A 27,007-nucleotide genomic window follows, 5' to 3' on the forward strand; every position below is an offset into this window, starting at 1 on the left:
AGAGGTTTTTCCCAATCAAAAATTCTGTGATTTTGTGATCGTTGAGCCCATCTTACAGAAGAGAAAGTTTGGCCTTAAAGAAAGTCACACAACCAGCATAGTGCAGCCAGACCTAGAATCCAGATATTTGAACTTTGAACTCATTAGTCTTCCCACCACATTGTGCAAAACAGTATAGGAACCATTCTAACAAAGCAGGGACCAAATCAAGCTCCTATTCTGGGTAGAACCCTCTGGTTACTCCGCATTACTCACAAGGGGTCAAAAATCACCTAGCTGCCATTCAAAGCCCTTTCTCACCATTGTGTTTCTTTCTCTTATTTCCAACTGTGTCCTTCCATATGCCACTCTTTTTGGCCAACCTTGAATACCCCACTCCCAGGCACTCAGTGACTCCTCATCACTCTTTAGAGCACAACTCAGGGACTTCCCTGGTGGTTCAGGGGCTAAGAATGCACCTTGCAATGCAGGGGATGGGGGGTTGATCCCTGGTCGGGGAAATAAGATCCCACATGCTGCGGAACAACTAAGCCCTTGAGCCACAACTAGAGAGTCTGTGTGCTGCACTGAAGATCCTGCATGCCATAACTAAGACCCCACGCTGCTGCTGCTGCTGCTAAGTCGCCTCAGTCATGTCTGACTCTGTGCAACCCCAGAGACGGCAGCCTACCAGGCTCCCCAGTCCCTGGGATTCTCCAGGCAAGAACACTGGAGTGGGTTGCCATTTCCTTCTCCAGTGCCTAAAAGTGAAAGTGAAGTCACTCAGTCGTGTCCGACTCCTAGCGACCCCAAGGACTGCAGCCTACCAGGCTCCTCCGTCCATGGGATTTTCCAGGCAAGAGTACTGGAGTGGGGTGTCATTGCCTTCTCTGAGACCCCACGAAGTCAAATAAATAAATAAACGTATATATGTATGTATATTTTTTAGAAAGTTCAACTCAGGTCCTATCTCCCCAAGACTAGACCTGGAGACCTCATTTGAGCCACATGCATTCCTCATTTCATTGCCTACCAAGCATGTGGCATGATGTTGACATTTTTACTCCTCAGCTTCTAGTTCACGGGCTGCTAAGACGCCATCATCTCTGATCTCCCCTCCCAGCTTTCAGCTGTCACAGAGCCTGGCACAGAGTAGCCTGGCTCCACAAACATGTTTGTTAATTGGTTAATTGATTGATGGATTGTTTTCAATCTCTTAACTCCCCACATTCTTTATCTTACTAATATTTCCTTCACACCCAGCTTTTTAAATGACTTGTCACTCCTATATCATAAAAAAAAAAAATTACAGAGGAAGAGAAGCAAGTTTAAAAGAGAGGTCAAAAGCATTCCTTTCCTCCTTTTCTGGTTTATTTAGGGTCAATCCTGGATGACTCATGTGAAGAAACATATTTGCCTCAACTGCCTCCATCCCAAGAAACGCATACTTCCAGTAGGGAGTCAACTTTCTCTTGCCCTTTGGATCCTCCCCCCGGTAGGTTCAACCCTATTTACCCACAAGCTGGGCCAGCTGTTCTCAATCTTTGATGAATCCGAGGATCGCCGGCGGGAGATGTCTGGAATTCACCCCAACCTCTTGAATCTGAATCCCTAGGGACAGGGATGGGCAAACCTGTATGAAGAAGCTTTGCAGTGACTTGTTTTGTGCCCCAAAGGCTGAGTGCCAGTGGCCTAGCCATTGTTCACCACGAGCAGTGCAAGAAATATAACTCAAAGAACCTCTCTGTGCTAACAGAGCCAGAGGGAACCTCTTTCCAGAGGTTAATAACTCCATTGCTTTTTACCAGAAAGAGCTCATTTTAGTTCTGACAGCAGATTATCTATCTTATTTACCCTTAAGTATTTCACATCTCAGATCTAAGACATTCCTTGAATAAATATATGAATTTCCAAAGTAGGTTGTCACTCAGGGAGCTGGCAGACATTTCCCCGGTAGTTGGAGCTGACCCCTCAGAATGCCAGCAGGGTCAGATCTAAGATGCCCTGGGTGGAGACTCACCTTCAGGAAACCCATGATTAACCACTTTGCATCTTCATAAAAAAGACACTTGGGGATGGCTCCTGGGTAATAGTTTTTAAAGGTACCAGATATTAAGAGTCTATTACATTTTCCCAATAGTCTAGATAGGTAACATGCATACATGTGTATGTGTTTCCTAGGACAGTAGCCATGGCTAGGCAGAGCTTGAAGGTTGCAAACAAACGGGAACACTGCATAGAGATTTCAGGGGTCCTCTTGGAACTAAAGGACCTGAAACTCCAGAAGCTTCTTTCCTACTGAAGAGTCAAAATTGTAGCACCTGCGGATGAGCCCGGGAGGCTCCACCTGGAACCCAGGGACAAGAAGGGGATGAAACCCTGGAAGTAATACCCCCATGGAGCTGAAAAGGGAGGGGCCAGCGTAGCACTCCCAGTGATTTGATGCATCCTAGTCCAGCCCCTAGAGCAGCTACCAGAGTGGGAGCAGCTACCAGAGGAATCAACACCCCTTGAGCGGGAAGAATCTGACCATTGGTCAGTGATCTACACTCTCCTGGGGTTACATTCCTCCAGACAGTGGTTGGTGGGGGCCTCCAGCTCTTGGAGCAGCAGCCCCATCAGAGGCAATCAGATCCAGAGACCACTGTGCTCCAGCTCACATCACTCTGTGTCTCTGCACCAGCGACTTCTGGGACATATTAAGGAAGGAACGTGCGAGGGCTCGGCTTCTCACTTTTGGGGCTATCCTAGGCCTGCCGAGGAGGCTTTACCCAGATTCTACACATCTCGTTCAATGCTCACAGCAACCCCAGGAAACAGACATTGCCATTATCAGCATTGCACAGGCAAGACAACTGTGGCCCAGAGACGTCAGGCAGCCTGTCCTAGCTCACACAGCAGGTGACCTTCGGGGCACCAGAAACTGCATTCTTCTACTGCATCTTCCATCACCACTACCATGGGCTCAGCATCTGAATTTCAAAAGAAACCAAGAATTAAAAGCTTCTGACTTATCTGAACCCATGGGCTCTTTGCCCTGGGTGGAGAAAGCTACCAAACACTCCAGAGACACAGCTCAGGTAAGCAGGGAGGCAGGGACTGACACCACTGGCCGTGGGCTTTAACATCTTCAGACCCCCAGTCCTCACTGTCACCACCTGCCAGGGTACCTGAGACTTGTATGAGTTGACCTTTGACATCGGTACTCCCAGGGATGTGTTACCAGGTAAGGATGCACTGCTGACACAGCAGGGCAGATGGATTTGCGTGTTGCATTACTGACCAAAGAGCAAAACAGGAGAAAACAGTGGCATAATGTGATAAAAGGAACTTCAAAACCTGATAAACCCATGACTGGCCAGGTGACCAAGCAGCCAGTGGCCAGCTGGGGTCTGAGAGGTAACACAACAAAATTTGATCCCGTCTGTTCTGGAAGTCAGATGACCACGCCACGGGTCGCCATGACTTGACTTGTGCTCTGCACCACTGTCAGAGCCTTCTGGATCACTCCATAAATGAAATGACTAGCCATTTCCATCAGACAATCAGCAGGCCTCCGTTCTGTTTCCCCCGGGGGCTGAATTGATCATTATTTACTAGACCGACCCCACACACAGACGGTTCTGGAGTCCTGCAGATAAGGGCTTTATGGTCTGTCAGCATCTGTTCACTGCAGCACTGTTGGCTGTGAGCTTTCTATCAACAGCACTCCTAATGAGAATGATCAGGATGACCTGAGGCTGTTAGATATTCTAGACATTTATCCACACTAGCAGAGCCACCGAGCTCAGTAGTGGCAAAGTTGCCTGCCGAGAGACCTGCCTCTGATCAGGACTCAGTGGCTCTGCCCAAGAGCTCCACTCCAGAGTTGCCTAGGGGTGGGGGTAAAAACACTGCTTCTGGCTCCCACCTACAGAAATTGTGATGTAACTAACCAGGGAGCAGCCTGACATCAGAAGTTTTAAAAATCTCCCCCAAATTATTTGATGCTGTAGCCAAATTTGAGAACCACTGGTTTCTGTTGAAACTCAAGAGACATTTGTTTCAAGTTGGGTGGCTTTGGTGACTTTCTACCTCTGGGGTCTAGGGCGGGGACTGAAGGTGGAGGTGTTGATACGGAAGGAGGAATGAATGCCTTGATCTAACTACACAGCACATCCTGTGTTTGTCTTCCCAAATCACTTTCTGTTTTGCTTTTATTTCCTTGTTCTTTTTTCTTTCAATAAACCACGCTCACTGCCTCTATCAACTCTAACCTGTTGTCCTCCCTTTGTGATCAAAGTCCCAGCTGTGTATGATCTCATTTATTCTCAAAATAGCCCTGCGAGTGAGGAAGCAGCCAGGCCATTGTTCCCTAAGGCAAATCAGGGACCTGCAGATCAAGAAAGGTTCTATCTGCCACGAGACTCATATCCTTATCGAAGTCAATGTGTTCTCAGCAATTTTCAACTTACACAATGTTTTCCTCTATTTGTTCCCGTGGCATCCTCACAGCCAGTCTGTGGTGACAGTATTTTCATAACCAGGGTGACCACACGTTCTCATCAACCCCAGGTGACACCTGCTGTCCCAACCTAACTACTGGAAGTACCTCCTTTCTCTCTCAGGAGTTTGGACGATAAAAGATAAGGGCACTTTATTTATAATCACCCGCTTGTTTCAAGAGTGGGGATGTTGAGATTCATAGAAGTTACGGAACTTGTTCAGAGTCACTTGGCCAATAAGAGGCAGAGACAAGATTTGAACCCATTTCTCTGTCCCCTCCGCCCCATTCATATTTGTTGGGAAATGAGAATGAGAGCTGACAGACTCAATTCAAACCTTTCTTATTATAGATGAAGAAATTAAAAACGTTGGGTCAATGATCTCTTAAACATCCCCATGAGATGGCTTCCCCGGTGGTCGGTCCAGTGACTGGGAATCTGCCTTGCAGTACAGGGGACACCAGTTCAATCCCTGGTCCAGGAGGATGACATATGCTCACATGCCTCAGAGCAGCCAGATCCATGTGCCAGAACTACTGAGCCTGTGCTCTAGATCCTGGCAACCACAACTTCTGAGCCCAGTGCGGCAGCTACTGGAGCCTGTGCTCTGCAACAAGAGAAGCCACTGCAATGAGAAGCCCTCGCGTGGCAATGAAGAGCGGTCCCCACTCCCGAAGCTAGAGAGAGCCCTCGTGCAGCGACAAAGACACACCAAAGACAGGGAAAAAAAAAAAAAAAAAAACAACTTTTTAATTAAATAAATAAATCTTTTTAAAAAAATCTCCATTAGAATGTTCCCTGGAAGGGAAAGACTTGGAGTACAGAGCAGGGATGGGTGGGAGCCTTGATAGCGTTCCATGACCATATTAGAATGGACTGGAAATGGAAATGGCAACCCACTCCAGTATTCTTGCCTGGAAAATCCCATGGGTGGAGATCTACAAAATCCCTGGTGGGCTACAGTCACAAAGAGTTGGACACGACTGAGTGACTAACACATTGGAATGAATTCGTAAGTTGCCAGTAAGTGTCATCTTAGAAACACTTGAAAGGCAGACTTGGCAAAAGAAGGTACAAGGCCTGACATATGGGTATTTGAGAAAGAGTAAAGAATTTAGAGTCTAAACTGCTAGTTGAGGGCTGCATTTGAATGTTATTTACTGCTATCTACTTCTTAATATTTCACTGACGCTCTTTGAGCACCTGAGTTTTTCAACCATAAAATGGGAAGAACCATCATCCTTAGTTCCCGAGGTTGTTACAGGGAGAGCAAACTGCAGTTGGCAAAGTACTCTCTAGCATCATGTCTCAAGAGGTCCCTGGGAGCCACATGTCATTTGTTTTCATCACTTTTTACCTGTGAATCAAGGCTCATGGATTAACGAAGCCAGGGATCCAATGAGATAAGGTATTTGAATGTGCTTCCTAAGTCCTAAAATGCCACCGTTTAGTATTATTAATAAGTAGCAGCAGTGGTAACAGATAATGATCACCAATCCATCTGGCATAAAATCTATTGTATGTCCTTGAAACTCTCATGATAATGAAGGTTTTAAGTGACACACAGAAGGCTTTCCTGGTGGCTCAGTTGGTAAAAAGTCTGCCCGCAATTGGCTCAGTTGGTAAAAAGTCTGCGTGCAATGTGGGTGACCTGGGTTTGATCCCTGGGTTGGGAAGATTCCCTGCAGAAGGAAATGACAACCCACTCCAGAATTCTTGCCTGGAGAATTACATGGACAGAGGAGACTGGTGGGCTAGAGTCCATGGGGTCATAAAGAGTCAGACACAAGTGAGTTACTAACTTTGGCTTTCACTTTTCCCAGGGGACAGGCCAGGTTTGGAGGTAGGTGGGTCTCTTCGAGGGAGTGTTGAAGATGACCACATCACAATACTTACTGGATGAGGAGAGCCTCCCTGGAAGGTTTCCTAGAAACCAACCTTGCTGGGCCTGTAGAAATCACCTCGGATACCTGAGACCTTCCACAGGGCCTTTCTTCTGATGGGAATCCTACAGCTATGAGACATGATAAACCATAGAAATACCTGATTCTATAAATCAGGACATGGCTGGCTGCCTGGGCAGTGTCTTTATTTCACAATTATTTTTAGCCTTTACTTGCCCTTGTAAATGATCACTACTAACCAGAAGCTCAAAAAGGGGGTGGGGGGATCAAAAGAGCTTTCCTATCTGATTTTTTGTTCCCCATCAACTTGGTTTCTGTGCTGACCAAGAAGGCCTGCCTGGCTCTCATGGATTGCTTTCCTTTAGGAAGAAAAAAAAAAAAAAGACAACACAGGTACTTTAGAATTCTTGTGGGCACTGGGGGCTGCTAAGTGAGCTTTTTATACAAATGGAGAAAACCTCCAAGTTGCCAACCTGAAACTCAGAAGGTGCGGGTAGAATGGGCTTCTCACTTAGGAGCAGGGCAAAGGGCTCTTTTGGTTCTAAAAGAGTCAATTTGTGTTTCAAATAGCTTTCAGAAACTTGACACTGTGAAACTACCTGCTCCCAGGGAATCTGAGAAAGTCCTAGAATAGCTTTCTTCAAGAAGAACAGCAAGACTCCTTGCTCTGTGAAAGCTCTCCGTATTCGCTCCCTAGACCGCAGGCCTGGATGCTGGGGGTCAGGGCAGCCCTGGCCAGCTCTGAGTCCAACACTGCTCAGTCTGGGAGGACATGACCTCTTTCATTACCTGGGTCTGCCAGAGAGCCTGAAAATCCTTCCCAGAGGGGTCCCAGAACTAAATGAGGGTGACGGTGATGGAAGCCACATTTGGGGGAAGAGAAATAGGTCCAGCAATGTTGTCTCACTAAAAACCAAATGTAATCTCTATGCATAATTTTGCAAAATAACCCTCTAAATGTAAAGCCCAGCCGAAATTTTTAACAAAATTTTGTGGGAGGCTGGGCCAACTGAGAGTGCTTTTCAAGTGTAAGATAAGTCACAGCTTGTTTATTATTTTTTAATAAAATAAATAAAAATTACCGAAGACCAAAAGGCTGCTATCAGTGTCATATAGATCTTACACTTCCTGTGAAAATCTATTTGTGTATTTAGTTTGTAGATAAGGATCCTCTAACCAAAACAAATTTAAAAGGCATGTATATTTCCATACATTTCCCCATGTATAAAGGGAAATATACACGTCTTTTAAATTCAGCCAGAACAGGCACCAAGTTCTCTTCCCTTCTCAGTTACCTGTATATTTCTAGGGAAACTGCATTCTAAGATGTTTGGGGGGTTTTTTTGTTTATTTTTTCCCCCCTTTTGTGAAAGTTCTCAGCACTCAGGCAGCCTGCCGGCGGCTGCCCCTCCCCCAAGTCCTGGCGACTCCGCACCGCCCTGGAGACAACTCTCCTGCTCTCAGGTTTCTCGGCTTCTGGAGGACCTATCAAATGTTTCTTTCTTATTACACTGGAGGACCGGGAAACGGTGCATCAGCCTTCATCCTTCCTCCTCCAGGTTGCAAAGGAAGTGTAGCAGCTTTTGACGTTAGACTGTTTCGGCGCGGGGAGCGAGGGGACTTAATGAATTCCCCCCGCCCCGTGTCCCCTCCTCCAAGTCTGCCTCAGGTCACCCTGTGCATTTCCTGATACAACCCCGCGGAAACACGATTATGACACTAATAATAATGTAGGCGAGTGGAGTGTTTGCTTTCCGCTTTGCAGATCACAGAACAAGAACACATCTTTGTTCCCTTTTGCTTTTCTTTTAATAGAGTAAAAGAGAACGGAGGTTTTAAGAAATGTTATTTCTACTTTGCCAAAAATCATATTATTAGTAATGCTTTCTTTTCTCCCTCTTCCTTCCCCCCGCCTTTTTAGAAGAAAGCTTCATGTGTCCAGCCAGGTTCCTGCCCTCACCCTGCACCCGAAGATGCCCTTCAGGACAAACCAAAATCGCGCCTAGGCAGGGTGATCGCCGGTCCTGCGGCAGGTTTGACAAACTCTCGGAGAAGACAGCCACCTGCCAGAATGCACCTGACTCCATCTCGCCCGGGAGCCCCGAAGCGAGGCTCGGGTTTGCAGAAAGGCCACCCCAGGGACCGCCAAGGCGAGGCTGCGCTCCCTGGGGATGGTCGGGCGTCCTAGAGAGCTCGGCGCCGTGGCACGTGAGCCGAGATCCCGGCTGGAGGCGCAGCAGGTGCGGCGGCGCTAGGACGCCGACCTACCTTCACGAAGAGCTCGATCTCGGGGTCCCTGTCGTCCCCGTTAGCCGTCGCCGCGTCCGTCATGCCGTCGGCGCCCGGGGCCAGCGTCCCGGGCCGGGGAGGCGCCACCTCTGCGGCGCCGGGGCCAGCGCTCCTGCCGCTGCTGCTGCTGCTGCCCGGGAGGGCCCCTACGGAGGGCGTTTATTTATCTAGTTTCTTTAATCTATTTCCCCAGCCGGTGACAGCGGTGCCTGAAGGATCGGAGTTCCGGGCGATCGCACGGAAAGAGAGAAGCCAGGAGAGGGCAGAGGACGAGGCAGAAAAGGTGGGCTCGGGGATGGGCTGCAGGTCCCGGGAGCAACAAGTGCCGCGCGCTGGGAGGTGTCACAGGATCCGCTCGGGGCGGCGATCCTGCTGCCGCCGCCCGCGCCCAAAATAGCCGGCGCCGCGGGGCGGGGTCAACCCGGCGGGCGGGAGGGGCTCCGGGCGAGCGCGGCCCCCGCCCCGCATCCCAGGCCCCGCGGGGCGCGCCGCGGACCAGCGCCGCTACACCGCCGCTGGGATAGGAGGATGTTCTGGGAAAGATAAAGGGGGAGGAAGTGTGAGAGGAGGCGGGGGAGGATGAGAGAGAAAAAGAGATGGCTTTAAGCCTTACCTTTCATTTAACGAAGCATCAGCTCCTCCAAGTTAACTCTCCTACCAGCCCTTTCCACTAGGAAACCCCCTTCCTGCCTTAGGGATGCTCAGAGTGGGGAGGAGCTACGGGGAGCCGGGAAGAGAACGCAAGGCCCCTGAAAACTGTGCATTTGCCATCCTCGTGCGGGATAGGTTAGAGTAGGGCTGGGAGAGGAGGAGGCAGGGAAGGGCAGGGTGCTGTGTAAGGTAGAGAGGTGAGTCTACCAGGTCAGGATCCGTGTCCTTTAACCTCTGGGCTGTTTTGCTTTCCCCTTCTTTTTTTTTTTTTTTTGGTTTTTTGTTTGTTTGTTTTTTCCCTTTGGCTTTCTCCTCTTTTTTTTTTTTTTTTTCTTTGTTTTCTATTTTTATTTTATTTTTCTTCTTTTTTTAATGACATAGAATACTCATACGGGCTTCCCTTGTGGCTCAGCTCGTAAAGAATCCGCCTGCAATACAGGAGACCTGGGTTCGATCCCCGGGTTGGGAAGATCCCTGAAGAAGGGAAAGGCTACCCACTCCAGTATTCTGGCCTGGAGAATTCCATGGACTATATACAGTCCATATACTTTGGCCACCTGATGCGAAGAACTGACTCAATGGAAAAGACCCTGATGCTGGGAGAGATTGAAGGCAGGAGGAGAAGGGGATGACAGAGGATGAGATGGTTGGATGGCATCACCAACTCGATGGGCATGAGTTTGAGGAAGCTCCAAGAGTGGGTGATGGACAGGGAAGCCTGGAGTGCTGCAGTCCTTGGGGTCACAGAGTCCGACACGACTGAGCGACTGAACTGAACTGAATATGCCTATGGAAAAATATGCATATCATAAATGGACAGTTCAATATATTTGCACAGTCTGAACTCATCCACGACACCAACATCAGAGAAAGAGGTAAAATGCTAGCTGCTAGTCCAGAAGCTCATCCCAGTCTCTCCTCTCTAGCTCTCCTCCCTCTCACGGCTGTCACCCACCTAGGGTTAACTTATTATCCCTACTTGTAATAACAGCACAGGTTAGTTTTGCCTGGAATCTTACAATAAGCGTAGTATATACTTCTTGGTGTCTGGCTTCCTTTGTGTTCACCACTGCATTGGTGAGATTTATCCATCCTACAGTGTGTAGTTGGAAACCACCCATTTTTATTGCCACAAGTTATTTATCCATTCTCCCTCTGATGGATATTTGCATAGCTTTCAGTTAATGACTTCCATGGGGCTGCTATGAACATTCTATGAAACATCCTTTCACAATACATGGACACTTTTTGTTGGCTGTATACTCAGGAATGGGATTGCTTGTTGCTAGAACATTAGAATGTTCTCGAGTAAGCACTGCCAGCGGGTTTTCCAATGTGGCTGTACCAATTTACATTCCCATCCTCCATCTCTTTTAAAAACAGGTGCTAAGTCTTTTGTATCTGGAATCTGGTCAACTTCTGTTTGTGTTCTTTGCCTTCTCTAGCTGATCCTGTCTATGCTCTGTCCTGCCTGACTTATAAATACATATTTGTTCCATGACTTTCTAAGAAAAAAATTAATCACTTAATAAAAATAAGTAACAGTACTTATTAGGTACCAGGCAAAAAATGCTAAACACTCTACATGTCTTAACTTATTTCATCTTTATAGATAGTGTTATTGTCCCAATTTTACAAGTGGGGAAACTGAGGCATATTTATTAATATTTAGGTAATTTGCCCCTAGTCATTCAGTTAGGAAATGGTGGAATCAGGATTTGAACCCAGACAGACTAAGCCTATGCTCTCAACTACTCTCATCATAAGGCACTTTGGGAAAAAAAGGCACTGTGCTGGACTTCATGGAGATTAAAATCTATTTCAGGAGAATATGCCCATGTAAAGAAAAACTCAGACTGCCATACGAATTGGGTAGATGAACGGGCTACGTAAGTCAGCTTGCTGAGAGATTATTCATCATCGTTGGAGTGGCCGGAAAGAGAGATCTCACAGAACAGAAGCAACTTCCTGAATGGTAGGCATCTGATCGGCAGAGAAGATGGCAAGGTGTCCTGACCACTGTTTATGACAGGTTGTTTCCCCATAAACTTCAAGTGCAAATGTCTCCTGCTCACCGAAGGAAACAGTCACCAAGCCCAACTTACAACCCTCATGGTACCCTACAGCTTAATCAAGGTGAGGCTTAATTGCTGTCCTCCTCACTTTCAGGCTTACATCACCAAAGCCTTTAGCTCTCACCTTCACAGCTGTACATTCCAAGCCAGTGACTGCATACTCTGGGAAAGACAAGGTTACAGAGGGAGACAGCTACCTTCACTGCATGCCGCACAGACTCATCACTTTCCTATTCTGGACTGTGGACAATATTTGCAATAGTAATTGACAGAGGTAAATGAAATTTTATGCTAAAGTGCCTTTGAGGGCTTTTTTTTTTTTTCCCCCTGAATGAAGATGCTTTACACATGTGGTTATTTTCTTGGCTATGAGCTTAACAATATGTGGTATGACCTCTATTTTCCCCTAATCCCAAACCTAGCAGAGTTAGCTTTTTTTAAAAAAAAAAAACGTTATTTACTTATTTTATTTTTGGCTGCACTGAGTCTTTGTTGCTGCACACGGGCTTCCTTTAGTTGTGGTGAGCGGGGGTTACTCTTCCTTGCGCTGCACGGGCTTCTCATTGTGGTGGCTTCCTTGTTGCCCTCGAGCACAGGCTCTAGGCTTCAGTGGTTGCAGCACGCGGGCTCAGAAGCTGTGGCCCACCGGCTTAGTTGCCCCGAGACAGGTGAGACCTTCTTGGGCCAGGGATCGAACTTGTGTCCCCCTGCATTGGCAGGCAAATTCTCCTCCACTGGACCGCCAAGGAAGTCTGAGAGTTAGCTTTTATTTCATCTTCTCCAAATATGTACCACCTACTGAAAAATGGAACAATTCCCTTTTAATTTCTAGATACCTCCCACATGGACATCCCTATAGATAACTGATAGTTTTGATATTATAAACTTTCATTTAATAAAAAAAAAAATTCTGCTCTGGTTATAAAATACTTCTGGCCTATTTCTAGTTTTTAACTCCACATTCTGCTTCATTTCACAATAAAAAGACTTCTTTTTTTATATATAAAATGACTACCCTTTTACATCAAAGTATAATTGGTTAGGCAGTTCGAACTTTCTTCAGAGAAAAGCACTTCTCTGATCATATAGACTGTACTTCTAGTAATCATAGTTTCACAAACTTGTTTCAAGTTTTGGATAAATCCTTATTAGGCAAGCACTTCAAAAACATATTCAATGTTCACTTTAGCAGCACATATACTAAAACTGGAATAACACAATAAAGATGAGAATGGCCCCAATGAAAGGATGATGTGCATATCTGTGTAACACTCATATTTTTGTATGATTGTTGAAATAAAAAAATTTATCTGACTGGATTTTCAATATATTCGTATTTGATGATATGACATAAACGTGAAGGCAAAGGAATTTATATAGCTGTAATATCTCTATACATCATTTGAAGTGGCAAACTATGAACTCTAAGGAGATTAAGAAAAGTCAGGTATGCATATGGTAACCACTCCTAAACAACAGCTATAAAACTTACACGAAGAGATATGGTTTAAAAAAAAAAACAATATGTAAGTTAAAGTGTAATGGCAAGAAATACTCAAATAATCTAAGAGGAAAGAAAAAGAAAGCAAACAGAAAACTAATCATACAACAGCACACTTAAATCTAACCATTTCAATTCAATTTAAATGGTCTAAACACAACTAAAAGTTGGAGATCAGGGATTTCCCTGGTGGTCCAGAGGTTAAAAGTCTGCCTTGCAATGCAGGAGATGTGGGTTTGATCCCTGGTCTGGGAGGATCCCATGTGCCGCAGGCAGCTGGGCATGTGTATGGCAGTACATGGACCCTGGGACCCACACACCACAACTAGAGAATCTGTACGCTGCAAGGAAAGATCCCACACGACACAAGAAAGATCCCACGTGCTGCAACTAACACCTGACAATACAGCCAAATAAATAAATACTTTTAAAAGCTGGAGATTTGGGGATTGGATTAAAAACAAACCAACCAAGATCCAACTATGTGCTGTCACAGAATCTCACTTCAAACGTAAGCAGATGGGGAAAAAATACCATGCAACTGCTAGTCAGAAGAAAACACCAAACAAAATAGACTCCAGGAAAAGGAACTCATCATGGATAAAGAGGAATATTACATAATGATAAAAGAGTCAAGTCATCAAAATCTATAACAACCGTAAGTGTGTATGTACCTAATAACAGAGCTTCAAGATACATGAAGCAAAAGTGATAAAACTGAAAGAGGAAAAAGACAAACATGGGACCGCATTTGGAGACTAAAACCCTCCTCTGTTAGAAACTGATAGCAGAAGAAGACAAAAAGTCAGCAAGAGTATAGAAGACCTCAAAATAACAATCAAAAAATTTGACCTAATAAACATTCCCACACAACAGAACACACGCCATTTGCAAGTACACATGGACAGTCACCCTAATAGACCATATTCTGGGTTACAAAACAAACCTTAATCTTTTTAAAAGACTGAAATCTTACCACATATATTCTCTGGCCATAAAATAATCAATTAGACCAATACTGAAGATATAGGGAAAGCCCTTAAATCTTTGAAAATTAAGCAATACACTTTAAGAAATTCACTGGTTAAGAAGCCTCAAAAATAATTAGAAAATATTTGGAACTAAATACAAATGGACACTGCTGCTGCTCAGTTGCTCAAGTCAGGTCAGACTCTTTGTGACTCTATGGACTGTAGCCCACCAGGCTTCTCTGCCCATGGGATTTTCCAGGCAAGAATAATGGAGTGGGTTGCCATCTCCTCCTCCAGGGGATCTTCCCGACCCAGGAATCGAACCTGGGTCTCCTGCATTGGGAGGTGGGTTCTTCACCACTGAGCCACCAGGGAAAGGTCACAAATAAATATAGAATCTATCAAAATTTGTGAGATCCAGGTAATTCAGTACTTAGGAAGAAATTTATATAAGAAGTGTTCTTTTTAGAAAAGAATAAAGATTTCAAATCAATAATCTAAACTTCTATCTTAAAAAATTAGAAAAAGAATAGCCAGCTAAACACAAAGCAAGAAAATCCAGGAACCCCACCTCCACCCCTGATCCATGGAAAAATTGTCCTCCATGAAGCCGGTCCCTGGTACCAAAAATGTCATAAAAGATCAACACAGTTAATAAACTTCTAGCTATATTTACAAGATAAAAAGTGTATAAATTATTATGAAACACCGATCATCTTTATAAGGATATCAATATCTTACTGAATGCCAGGTATATCATTAGTTTCAAGCTCAAACCTTTAGGTACCTAATGATATTTAGTTGAATCCACTCTTTCTGCCCAAGGTAGCTATTTAATAGGAATTGGTTTCTTTCACCCTTACATTCTCTACAGAGGATCTTTTGGACAATCTCAAGGGCTTCGGTTTCAAGCTGAGGGGACTGGCAGATTTTGATGGCAGCTGCTAAAAGCATCAGTCATATTGTGTCTTTGTGGGAGGACCATGTGAGTGTAGCCAGAGAGAGGTGAGTCCTTCCACTTGCATGAGGTCACAGGTTGGGCTGCGAGGAGGACTGGATGGGTTCCTAGTTCTGTTCCTTTATAAACTAACATTTGGGTGTGCCCCACATTGCCAGTGATCTTTGCCCTCACAGCAGTCTGCCTACCTGTGCTCAGCAAAGGGAGAGGCCAGGGAGTAGGCTGGCCTGAAGCCAAGAGTCCTTGTCAACAACTGTCATTTATCCCGTTGGTTCACTCATTACTCATCCTTCCACCAGGGTTTTGGGGATGCCATGCTCTTTCTAGAATCCTTTGAAAAAATGCAGGGTAGGTGAGCAATGAGCAGTCTTAGCGCTTGCACTATCCCTCCATGGAATTCCTTCAAGGGTTGAATCATGTCTTTCTCATAACAATAAAAGCTCCTTGAAGACAAGAATCCTTTTTGTCTCTTTTGCACTACCCATAGAACATAATGGCCCCTTGTTATAAACTTGCAAACAAACTGATAATATTCCCAGTACAGTGTATGTGCTCATTAAATAATGGTCGATGGAATCAGTTAATAAACAACTGTGTTGTTCTCTTAGCTGCTCAGTTGTGTCTGACTCTTTGCAACCAAATGGACTGTAGTTTGCCAGGCTCCTCTGTCCATGGGATTCTCCAGACAAGAATATTGGAGTGGGTTTCCATTCCCTTCTCCAGGGGATCTTCCCAACCCAGGGATCAAATCCGGGTCTCCTGCATTGCAGACAGATTCTTTACCACCTGAGCCACCAGGGAAGCCCGAATAAACAACTGGCACCTCTTTTATTCACATCCTCCTCCTCCTCTTGGACTTCTGTTCTTATCATGCAAAGGCTAACTTAAGTGAAATGGGCCTTACTGTGTGGAGACTTTATAATTATTCTAATTCTTAGCTGAAACACAGGAAAGGATTCTGTAACAGTACTAAGAGACCACCATGTGTGAGAATGCTAAATCTCTTATTAGCTCACTTTATCTTCATAATAACCCAAGGCAGTGCAATTAGTCTCATTTCACAAATGAGGAAGCAAAGACTTAAAGAGGTGAGGAACTTGTCCAAGGTCACATAATAATTATAAACAACATAGCTGGTACTCTGACCCAGGTCTCTCCATCATTAAAGCCTATTTTCTTAACCACCAGGATTTACTAAGTATGTGAAGTATGATGTTGTTGGACGAGGTTGAAATGCTGATAGAGATTTAGAAATGGCATTGAATTGGTAGGATCAGTGACTGGCTGATCTTAGATAAGAAATGACTGGATTTGGGGTCTCTGGAACCGTAAGAGACACACAGACATAAGCTGAAAAAAGAAATAGGGACCAAGAAGTGACCAAGAACAAAAAATACCCATTCATTGGAAGGACTGATGCTGAAACTCCAATATTTTGACCACCTGATGCAAAGCACCAACTCCTTGGAAAAGACCCTGATGCAAAGTTTAAATAATACTATTTATGAATATACATAATGCAACCAACATACTGACTGATGCATAAACAAAGGACAAAAGAGCCCTTTTGTCTATAAGGCAGTGCTACATTTCACAGTCAATTTCTCACTTGATCTTTCACTTAACAAGATAGCTACTATCAGTGTTCCATTTTGCAGAAGAGGAAGCAGATTCACATAGGTTAGTCAGGAAACCAACCACAAACCTCTAGAGCTGGGGTTTGAATCTAGATCTGCTTGACTCCCAAAAGTCTACTTTTAGTGACCTCAATAACTAAGCATTATTTAATTATTTTATTACTGTATTTAAATGCATAGAAACGTGAGAGAGGAAGAGAGAAACAGAGACAGAAAAAGGAAGTAAATGCCCAATTTAGAAGTGAAGGCTGAAGATCAGCTACTAGAACATTCAAAAAGCAATGCTCCCAGGTAAAGAATGGAATTTGTACCCTGTAATTACCCTGACCCATGTTTGATGGCCTTCATCCTTTATCTGATTGTCTCCTTGTCATCGTATCAGCTCTTTAAGCTACATAAAGAATTATTTTCTTTTTTTTTTTAATTTTATTTTATTTTTAAACTTTACATAATTGTATTAGTTTTGCCAAATATCAAAATGAATTATTTTCTGAAAGGCAAAGTATATTATTGAGAAAATTATCAATTCTCTCTTGGAAATAAGCAGAATTGATCAAATTGAATTGCTATTATTATCTTTAAGGATTTCCCTGATGGCTTTGCAGGTAAAGAATTTGCCTACAATGCAGGAGATGCAGGAGTTGTGGGTTCCATCCCTGGGTTGAGAAGATGCCCCAGAGGCAGAAATGGCAACCCACTCCAGGATTCTTGGGAGATCCAGGTTCAATCCCTGGGTCGTGAAGATCCCCTGGAGAAGGGCATGGCAACCCACTCCAGTATTCTTGCCTGGAAAATCCCATGGACAGAGGATCCTGGTGGGCTATAATCTATGGAGTCACAAAGAGTCAGACATGACTGAACAAATAACACTATTATTTTAAACATCATCTGTCTTAAAAGTGGGAGCAGCAATAAAAGTCAGTTCCTCTCTTAGAATTCTAGGAATGTATGTGTATGTGAGTATTTTCTTTCTTCCCATATATTTCCTTATATATCTCTTTCTCTACTTTAGGAACTCAGAGAAATAAAACATAATATTTCTGTACATAATTACCTGGTCACAACTAAGCAGGTACAGAAGAAATTTATTTCTGCAGCACAGTAGTAAGTGATTCTCTTTAATCTATATTTAGAGGGGAAGATTTAATTCTATTTTTGTCATGTATTTTCTCCAATCTTGTGCAATCTTTTATAATCTGCCGGGAAGATTAACCCTACTCCCACAAAGCTTGGACAGAAAAATCCGAGAGTATTACCTTGAATTGTTTCAATTTCCTTCTTCCAGGGAGAAGACAGAAAAAGTACTTCAAATATCTCACTTTAGTTAAATTCAGCAAATACGCCCTTGTTGGCCTTTCTGTGCCAGGCACTGCCTTTAATACTGAGGCTAAATTTTTGAAAAAGACCCAGCCTCTGTCCCAGAGAACTCACAGCGCCTAAAACAAGTGTATGTGTGTGTAGGGGATGCTCCCATTCTTCAGCCCTTCCAGTTGAGTGGATAGAATGTGTTTGTTGTTCAGTTGCTAAGTTTGTGTCTGACTCTTTCGTGACTACTGGCTAGGTTTCTTTGTCCATGGGATTTTCTAAGCAAGAATACTGGAGTGGATTGTCATTTCCTCTTCCAGGAGATCTTCCTGACCCAGGGATCGGACCCATCTCTCCTTCACTGGCAGGTGGATTCTTTACTGTTGAGTCACCAGGGAACCCAAGGAACATAGAATTGAAGTAGATCTGATAATATTGAGAAAAGATGCTCATTGCCTACATTTTTTGTGACCAGACAGCACTTGAATCTTTACCAGTTGATTCATAAATGAGTCCTCTTCCACTGAAATAGTCACAGCCAGGGTTACTTCATGTTCACATTCCTTTATCTATTGACTACTTATTAGACACCAAATACTCTTGGAAACACTGGATATACCTTGGGGAACAGAACAGTTGATCATAGCCCTCGCCTGGTGGGTCTTGCAATTCATGGTGGGAAATGGAATAAACATATAAACAATAAATAGATGTATAGTTATAAAAAATGATCAATATTATCTGGGTTACAATGCTGAAGAATCACAGTGAGGAGTGAGGGAGTCTCTTTTGTAAGGTGTCCCTGAGGTAGGCCTCTATGGGAGGTGATATTAAACTCAGATGTGATTGATAAAAAGGGGCCAGTCATGTGAAGACTGAAGGGAAGAGAGAAAGGAACAGAATGTGTGAGGGCCCTGAGGTAGAGAAAACAAAGCATTTAATGTCGAGGAACTGAAGGTCTAGCTTGAAATTCTCCATGCTATGCCCTGTGTAATATGGTGGGGTCACATTTTCATCTTTTCCTAGTAATTACATTATGTAACCTTTGTAATTTCAATGCCTTGCAGTAGAAACTCTGCCCAGAGATTTTCATTCAGTGCGAAGTTCTAGCATGAAGAAATAATGACAGCTCCATCGACTGTATATAGAATTTGCAGCCAATCACTATCTGTATTGCTCTGTAATGATGAATAATTTCCTCAGTTAAATACACTTTGGAAAGGTTTGAAATACACCTCCATATGAAAGACAGACATTAATTTAAGACTCCTTTGCAATATCCATTTTTCACCTCAAGATCCCTCCTACTTGGTTCTGCTCACTGGCTGCATCTCTACTAGGCAAGGGGGCTTCTCGGGTGGCCCTAGTGGTAAAGAACCCAGCTGCCAACGAAAGAGGTATAAGAGACACGGGTTCGACCCCAGGGTCTCAAAGATCCCTTGGAGGAGGACGTGGCAACCTACTCCAGTATTCTTGCCTGGAGAATCTCATGGACAGAGGAGCCTGGCAGGCTATAGTCTGTAGGGTTGCAGACTTCGATTGCAGTCATAATGGAAGTGACTTAGCATGCACATATGCATACCATGGGGAAGATAGTAAACCCACTTCTAAAGGCTGATATTTTATCTAACTGATGTTATGTTTTTAAAAAATGCATTGAAATTGATTTAATTACAGTGAAACTAATTCTTTTTTTTTTACCTTGCTCTTTTGGAATCTTGTAAACTCAACCATTGTTACTTCTTCCTCTCATAAAATCACGTCTCTGAGTAAACAGAGCTGAATATGGACCCAGTCACTGGTCCTCCATCAACACTGCACAGGGTTATTACATCACTAGACACCAGACTCAATGCCCTTAGCTGAGCCTCCCAATGTTTAGGGCCCAAAGGGACAAACGCTGACCTAACTTCTGTCTTCCTCACCGCACCCGGCTCCCCATGGGAAGTCATCAAATTAAAGGGCAGAGGGATGCAAAACAGCCACACCAAAATGGTCTGGCCATGTTCACCAGTCAAGGCCAACTCCTCTGCTCCTTCCATCTGGTTTCAGGGATGGTGTGGATCCAGCCAAATGGATGCTGAAACCGATCAGCACTCCTCACCCCCATCCTGGGAGGCTCCCGGCAGGCAGAGCTGCTCACCACTGGGTGATCAGTTACCCTGCGGTGAATAAGGCTGAAGGGGGTTCTGTCTGCATAATGAATAGTACTGGCCCTCTGCATGCACCTGTCACTATTGAAGACAAAATATCAGAACAATATAAAGGGAAGGAACTTGCTCACATATCTACACCTCTCATTTGCTGACATTTGAAGATCTGTTTGCAAATAGATGGGAAACAATGGAAACAGTGACAGACTTTATTCTTGGGGGCTCCATAATCACTGCAGATGGTGACTGCAGTCATGAAATTAAATGCTTGCTCCTTGGAAGAAAAGTTTTGACTGACCTAGACAGCATATTAAAAAGCAGAGATAATACTTTGCCAACAAAGGTCCATCTAGTCAAAGCTATGGTTTTTCCAGTAGTCATGTATGGATGTGAGAGTTGGACTATAAAGAAAGCTGAGTATCGAAGAATTGATGCTTTTGAACTGGTTGGAGAAGACTTTTGAGAGTCCCTTGGACTGCAAGGAGATCCAACCAGTCCATCCTAAAAGAAATCAATCCTGAATATTCATTGGAAGGACTGATGCTGGAGCTGAAATTCCAATACTTTAGCCATCTAATGTGAAGAACTGACTCGTTGGAAAAGACCCTAATGCTGGGAAAGATTGATGGCAGGAGGAGAAGGGGATGACAGAGGATGAGATGGTTGGATGGCATGAGTTTGAGTAGGTTCTGGGAGTTGGTGATGGACAGGGAAGCGTGGCGTGCTGCAGTCCATAGGGTCACAGAGTCAAACAGGACTGAGCAACTGAACTGACTTTTTAAAAACACTTTTATGTTCACTAAAAAACTGAGCACTAAGTATAGTTTCCATATACTCCCTGCCCCATATACTCACACACAGCCTTCCTCACTGTCAGCATCCCGTGCCAGTGGTGCATTTGTTACAATCAGAGACGCTACATGGATCATCATTATCACCCAGAGCCCATAGCTGCCATTAGGGTGCATTCCTGGTATGGTACATTCTATTGGTTTTAACAAGCATATGAAGACATGTATCCACCACTGTAGTATCATACAGAATCGTCTCATTGCCCTAAGCATCCTCTGTGCTCCGCCTATTCATCCCTTCCTCCTCCTGAGCCTCTGGATCTTTTGACTGTCTCCATCGTTTTGCATTTTCCAGAAATGTCATGTAGATGGAATCACACAATACACATCGGCCTTTTCAGATTGGCTTCTTATACTGAATGTTATCCATATCTTTTCATGGCATTCATTCTCTTCTTTTCACCAGCAATGAGCACAGAGCCTCACACAGAACAGGTACTCAAATGGTATTTGTTGAGTAAATGAATTCATTTAGGAGCAAATGAATGAGTGTAGTTCCTGCAGTTTATTTGGTGACTGTGGATGGAGACCTACTCAGTGCTGGCTGTCCCTCAGGCATCGTCAAACAATGATAACATTTGCATGGGTCCTCCAAAAACATTTCTTATTTTATCATACCAGCAGTCAGGAAAAGCAGAATAGGTGTGTCTCTTATTATCCTCATTTTAACATGATCAGGAAACTCAGATCCAGACAGGTAAGATAAGTCATGCAAATTGCCTGCACTTCAGAGTGCCAGAGACAGCACTGGCCCCTGAAACTCTCTGATGTACTCTGAGGTCTTCATCCCGTACAATGTCTCCCCTGAAGTCAGTCTCTGGGTCATTCAAACTAGCAAATATTCAACAAGAAATTAATTCATGTGGATACAGTTGACAGGCGAGGGCTAAAAGCCACCCATTTCCAATCCTGTTACTCAGGGGAGCCCATCTTCACACAAAAAAGAGAACCCCAATTTTCCTTTCACCAGGAGCAACCTGCTGCTGGGCTGCAGAATTGAGCTCTGGGGAAGGAAACTTGAACAAGGATCCATGAGCAGCTCATTCTCTTTAACAGCAAAGAATGAGCCACTAAGCTTCCTCCACTCTTTTTAGAAAGGAAAAGAGCTTCAAGGATCTGGAACAAAATTCACTTTAGATCTGCAGTGTGATGGGCTGTTAGAGGGACAATGAACTTCCAGGAGTGATGCCTGGTTATGGGTGAATCATGGGTGAAGGTGGTGAGGGTCCCTAGTGTGAACCCCAAGGCTACCCATCCTATCCATCCACGGTTCCTTCATTCATTCCCAGATCTGAGCTCTCTGCCTTTATCTCATCCCTGACAGCCTCGTGCTGACATGTAACTGCTGCGTAAATCCCATGGGCGTCCCAGTTTCCTTAAAGTCAACATTTCCAAAACACCACACAAATAATCTTCCCCCAAGCCTCTCCTTATCCTGTATTTTCTTTCCCCGCTGGTGACATCATCATCTATCCAGTCACCCAAACCAGAAACCAAGCCCATATTTTTGTTTAATTCCTGCATCATCTCAAATCCAATTAGTCACCAAATCCCTACTCTCAAATATCTCCACTTTTCATTTACATGGCCACAGCTGCATTGCCTCCTGCCTGAACAGCTATAGAATATTCCTAAGTGCACTCCACCTTGGCCAGTCACCCACCTTGCCGTCAAGTCCATCCTCCTTCCAGTGCTGGAGTAAGCCATCTACAAAACCTATAGGGTCACACCAACCTTTGCCCCAAACCCTCCAGGGGCTCGGTGTGGGCCAGAATGCAACGGATTATGACCTGCCTGCCCATCTGGACTCAACTGGCCTCAGGCACTAAAGATTCTGGGAAGCCTACGATGGTTGATTTCCTACATACACACGCTGCTATTTCCTGTCTCCCATCGGAGAAGGCAATGGCACCCCACTCCAGTACTCTTGCCTGGAGAATCCCAGGGACAGAGGAGCCTAGTGGGCTGCCATTTATGGGGTTGCACAGAGTCGGACACAACTGAAGCAACTTAGCAGTAGCAGCAGCAGCATTCCTTAATACTTTTGTACATTTCTTCACTCAGCAAACTCTTTCTCATCCTTCAACTTCTGTGCTTCTCTGACCCCTTATGCACATCTCTCTTCTCGTTCTACTCCATTGAAACTATTTATGCGTCTGTTGCCCCCTAGAGCTAAGATCTTCAAGTACAGGAAAAATCTCATCCCTCTGTTGATCACGTTTTGCATTGTTCTCATCATCTTACTTAGCACCTTACACATGCACAGTCCCAGCAAATCTTCAGGTTTTCAGAAAGCAGGGTGATATTTCTTATCTCTGTTTCCTTGTTTCTTATTTTTGTTTCCTCGTGCCCAGCATGTGGCTTATGTCTGGATCTATCCGTCCATTTGTTCAACACATCCTCATTAGATTGTAATTTCTGGCATCACTGCGCTCTGCAGAATATAAGATGTTCCTCTGGTTCTTAACGGCCTTACACCTTAAGTAATATAAACAGTGCTTTTTAAATACTGAGCTGTGGTTCTGATTTGTGTTTGTTTATTTTTGGCTGCTCTGCGCCGAGCCTTCGTTGCCGCACACAGGTTTTCTCTAGTTGCAGTGCAAGCAGAGGCTACTCCCGAGCTGCGGTGTGCAGGTTTCTCAACGCAGCGGCTTCTCTTGCTGCGGAGTGTGGGCTCTAGAGCGAAGCCGCAGTAGTTGTGGGGCACAGACCTAGTTGTTCCCTCGCACGTAGAATCTTTCCACACCAGGGACTGAACCCATGTCGCCTGCATTGGCAGGTGGATTCTTTCCCACTGGACTTCCAGGGAAGTCCCTGACATCTTGATTAAGTGGAAAAGGGCTCCCTTGCCCCTCACCTTCCCCATGACATGTACTCTTTTCAACACGTGAGTATTTACTCTTTGCCAACAGATGCAACAGTGAAAATAAGAAAACACAATGTGTGAAAACAGACGTGAGCCTTGACTCTGGGTAGAAAATATGAACAGTTAGCTCACAAACGGAGAAGGCAATGGCACCCCACTCCAGTACTCTTGCCTGGAAAATCCCATGGATGGAGGAGCCTGGTAGGCTGCAGTCCATGAGGTCGCTAAGAGTCGGACATGACTGAGCGACTTCACTTTCACTTTTCACTTTCATGCATTGGAGAAGGAAATGGCAACCCACTCCAATGTTCTTGCCTGGAGAATCCCAGGGACAGGGGAGCCTGGTGGGCTGCCGTCCATTGGGTCACACAGAGTCGGACACAACTGAAGCTACTTAGCAGCAGCAGCTCACAAAAACAGGAACCCAGGAACTAATAAATACAAGAAAAGGCCTACGACTTCGCTGAGAAATGGAAATTGCACCAAGTGATTTTTTTCTCTTATTCAGTTAATAAAATGTTTTTAAAACTCACAGTAAAAATTGCTGATAAATATGCAGTCTGAGGAGGGAGTATAAACTGATACAGTCTTTTTGGTGGGCCTGTTATCCATCAAACTTGAAAACAAATTTGAGTCATATAAAGACCCAACAGGGCCACTGATAGGAAATTCTTATGTGAGTAAACAGTGTTGATTCAAAGATGTTCATTGCATCATTATCTGAAATAAGGAAAAACTGGAAGCAAACTAACTGTCCACCAGAAGGAGATTGGCTACATTTTGCTGCGTCCACATAATGAAGGCTAGCACAGAAAAGACGTAGATAGTTAGATAGTGTGACAGGGAATGATATCCAGGATATGCTGTTAAACAGAAAAAGATAACAAATTGTGGAAGAGTGCATATATTTGTTTTGGTTTTGTAAAAATATATGTCATTTTGTATTACATTATTGTCTGGAAGGCTGCACACAAAACTAAAGTGATTATTTCAGAACAGTGGGATGAGGGAGAAATTTTTCATTTTCACTTTTTACAGTTTTTGCTTTGTACATTGCTTAAAATTTTTTTTTTTTTCAGGCATGTCAGGAGACTGTCAGAGCTCCCTCTGGCCCTGTGGGTCCCTTGTCCCTCACGTTTGTCTTTGAGAAGCCAATTCCCTGTTTTACAGCCTTGCCCTGGATTCGGGACCCTCGTCCCCCACAGACAGCATCACACTGGCCGATCCTACTTCCCTTTGGTCACTGGATAAACACATCTGGAGACCCTCCCACTGCCCTTCTTAGCACATCAGCACGCAGAACAAAGGAACTTAGCCAATGGCTCAGTCCCATCACATTTGCATTTTCAAAGGACAAAGCAGGTTGATGGCAATAAATAGCACAAAGGCTAGGATTCCAAGAAGGGCGTAGGGCCAACAGAGTTTCTTAGGACAGTCTGTTCCAGAATCACTCAGGGAGCTTCTGCAGGGAGGGAAAGGCGGGGGGCAGGGGTTCCTCTGAGCCCTTCCCGCAAACACTGAATCCAAGGGTAGGACCTCTGTTTTATAAGCTCTCCCCATCTCCCCTTGTGATTCTCCTGCCCACTGAAGCTCTGGAGCCCCCACAGCAGAAGGGGAGAGGAGAGGAGAGTGTGGGGACTGGAACTTTCCAGCTCCCCTCCCAGCTTCCTGTCTTTATTCTGAACACGCAGGAAGACCCACCCTATGTCCTGACAGTGTCAGCCCAGGAAGCTTCAAGTCTGGACTCTGAGAGTCCCACACAGACCCTGGAGAGAGAAGAGAAAAGAAATGCCAAAGCGTAGAAAACTAGCTTCTCTTTGTAAAGTTAAATTTCTATCCATGGATGCATTACTCTGTAGATTTATCCACATCTAGGGGGCACCTTGCCTGAATGGTCCTTCCTGTGCTGAATTCCCTCACAATAGCCAGAAGGACTGATCATCACCAAATATTTAATAAGAATAAACTTTTAAATAATCAACATTTGATCCTTAAATACCATCTGAAGAGCCAGCTTTGAGAATAAGCCCAGTGGATGATCATAAAATGCTAGGCTAACACATCCCTTTGCTGACAAAGGTCCATCTAGTCAAAGCTATGGTTTTTCCAGTGGTCATGTGAGGATGTAAGAATTGGACCATAAAAGAAGGTTGAACATACCTTTGAACTACGATGCTGGAGATGACTCTTGAGGGTCCCTTGAAAAGCAAGGAGATCAAACCAGTCCGTCCTAAAGGAAATATTCAGTCCTGAATATTCATTGGAAGGACTGATGCTGAAGCTGAAGCTCCAATACTTGGGCCACCTGATGCAAAGAGCCAACTCATTGGAAAAGACCCCGATGCTGGGAATGACTGAAAGCAAGAGGATAAGGGGGCAGCAGAGAATGAGACAGACAGCACCACTGACTCAATGGTCCTGAATTTGAGCAAACTCTGGGAGATGCTGGAGAACAGAGGAGCATGGAGTACTGCAGTCCATGGGTCACAAAGAGTCAGACAGGACTTCGAAGTTGAATAATAACAACAACAACACAAGAGGCTATGTATTAGTTTTTAAAAGCTACAGTGGCATCTTAGAGTAAGAAGACCCAAGGATAGAGCCCTGGGACTGCAACTCCCCACTTGCTAATATAACAGAAACAAATAATCAACTGTACTAATGGAGATGGTGCCAGAGCAACTTCTCCCTGTTCTGGGGAGTCTGGATCATAAAATACTAGAAGCTCAGGTTTGCCCTTGGGGAGAGCCTTCTTCTGTTCTCTGGGTCAGTGGTTCTAAAATTTGGCTGCATTCAGGGCCTGTCAAAATATTTATTCCCATTTCCTATCACCGGAGACTCTGATGTCCTCGGTATAGGTTGTGGTCTGGTGCACTGGGATTATTCTTAAAGCTCCTCAGCTGACGTAACATGCAGCCAAAGTCGTCGTTGTTTTAGTCGCTAAGTCGTATCTGACCCTCTGTGATCCCACGGATGGTAGTTCACCGGACTCCTCTGTCCATGGGATCCAGGAACTGAACCCACGTCTCTTATGTCTCCTGCCTTGGCAGGCAGGTTCTTTATCACTGAGCCACCTGGGAAGACTCTGCAGCCAAAGTTGAAGCAACTGCTTTTAAGAGAATCTTTGTAGTCTCACAGAATGAAGGTAAGACCTCCCGGCCAGGTATCCCTGAGCCAGGGGACAATTCTAACACAGGTGTTTCAGGCTGAGCTGGTGAACATATTTGGGAATTAAAAAAAGGTAGTTGTAGCCCATCCTGGAGGCACTCCATGTCACAGCCTAGAAACCCACCCCCGTTTTCTACTGTGGCTTCATCAGACAGGTCAGAGTGAAGACAATCCCACCTCAAGGATTGTCTCGGTCCTTCTTTCAGCATTTCACC

General features: G+C 44.6%; 1 protein-coding gene and 1 non-coding gene across 3 annotated transcripts in view; one reads left to right on the forward strand and one right to left on the reverse strand.

The window, feature by feature from the left end:
* Positions 1-27,007, reverse strand: part of CLIC5 (chloride intracellular channel 5) — a 170,199-nt gene that overhangs the window by 105,424 nt on the left and 37,768 nt on the right. The window contains exon 1 of one of the 2 annotated variants that reach the window (XM_027525492.1): positions 8,636-9,041. The exons of the other annotated variant lie outside the window; for it this stretch is intronic. Coding sequence (XP_027381293.1) covers positions 8,636-8,698 — 63 coding nt within the window. The 5' untranslated portion in view covers positions 8,699-9,041. Of the gene's footprint in view, positions 1-8,635; positions 9,042-27,007 lie in introns of those variants that run through there. 2 annotated transcript variants of the gene reach the window in all.
* Positions 12,561-12,665, forward strand: LOC113882321. The gene has a single exon (XR_003508336.1). It is a non-coding gene; the product is annotated as a U6 spliceosomal RNA (small nuclear RNA).

Source organism: Bos indicus x Bos taurus, chromosome 23, assembly GCF_003369695.1.
Source record: "Bos indicus x Bos taurus breed Angus x Brahman F1 hybrid chromosome 23, Bos_hybrid_MaternalHap_v2.0, whole genome shotgun sequence".
NCBI lineage: Eukaryota > Metazoa > Chordata > Mammalia > Artiodactyla > Bovidae > Bos > Bos indicus x Bos taurus.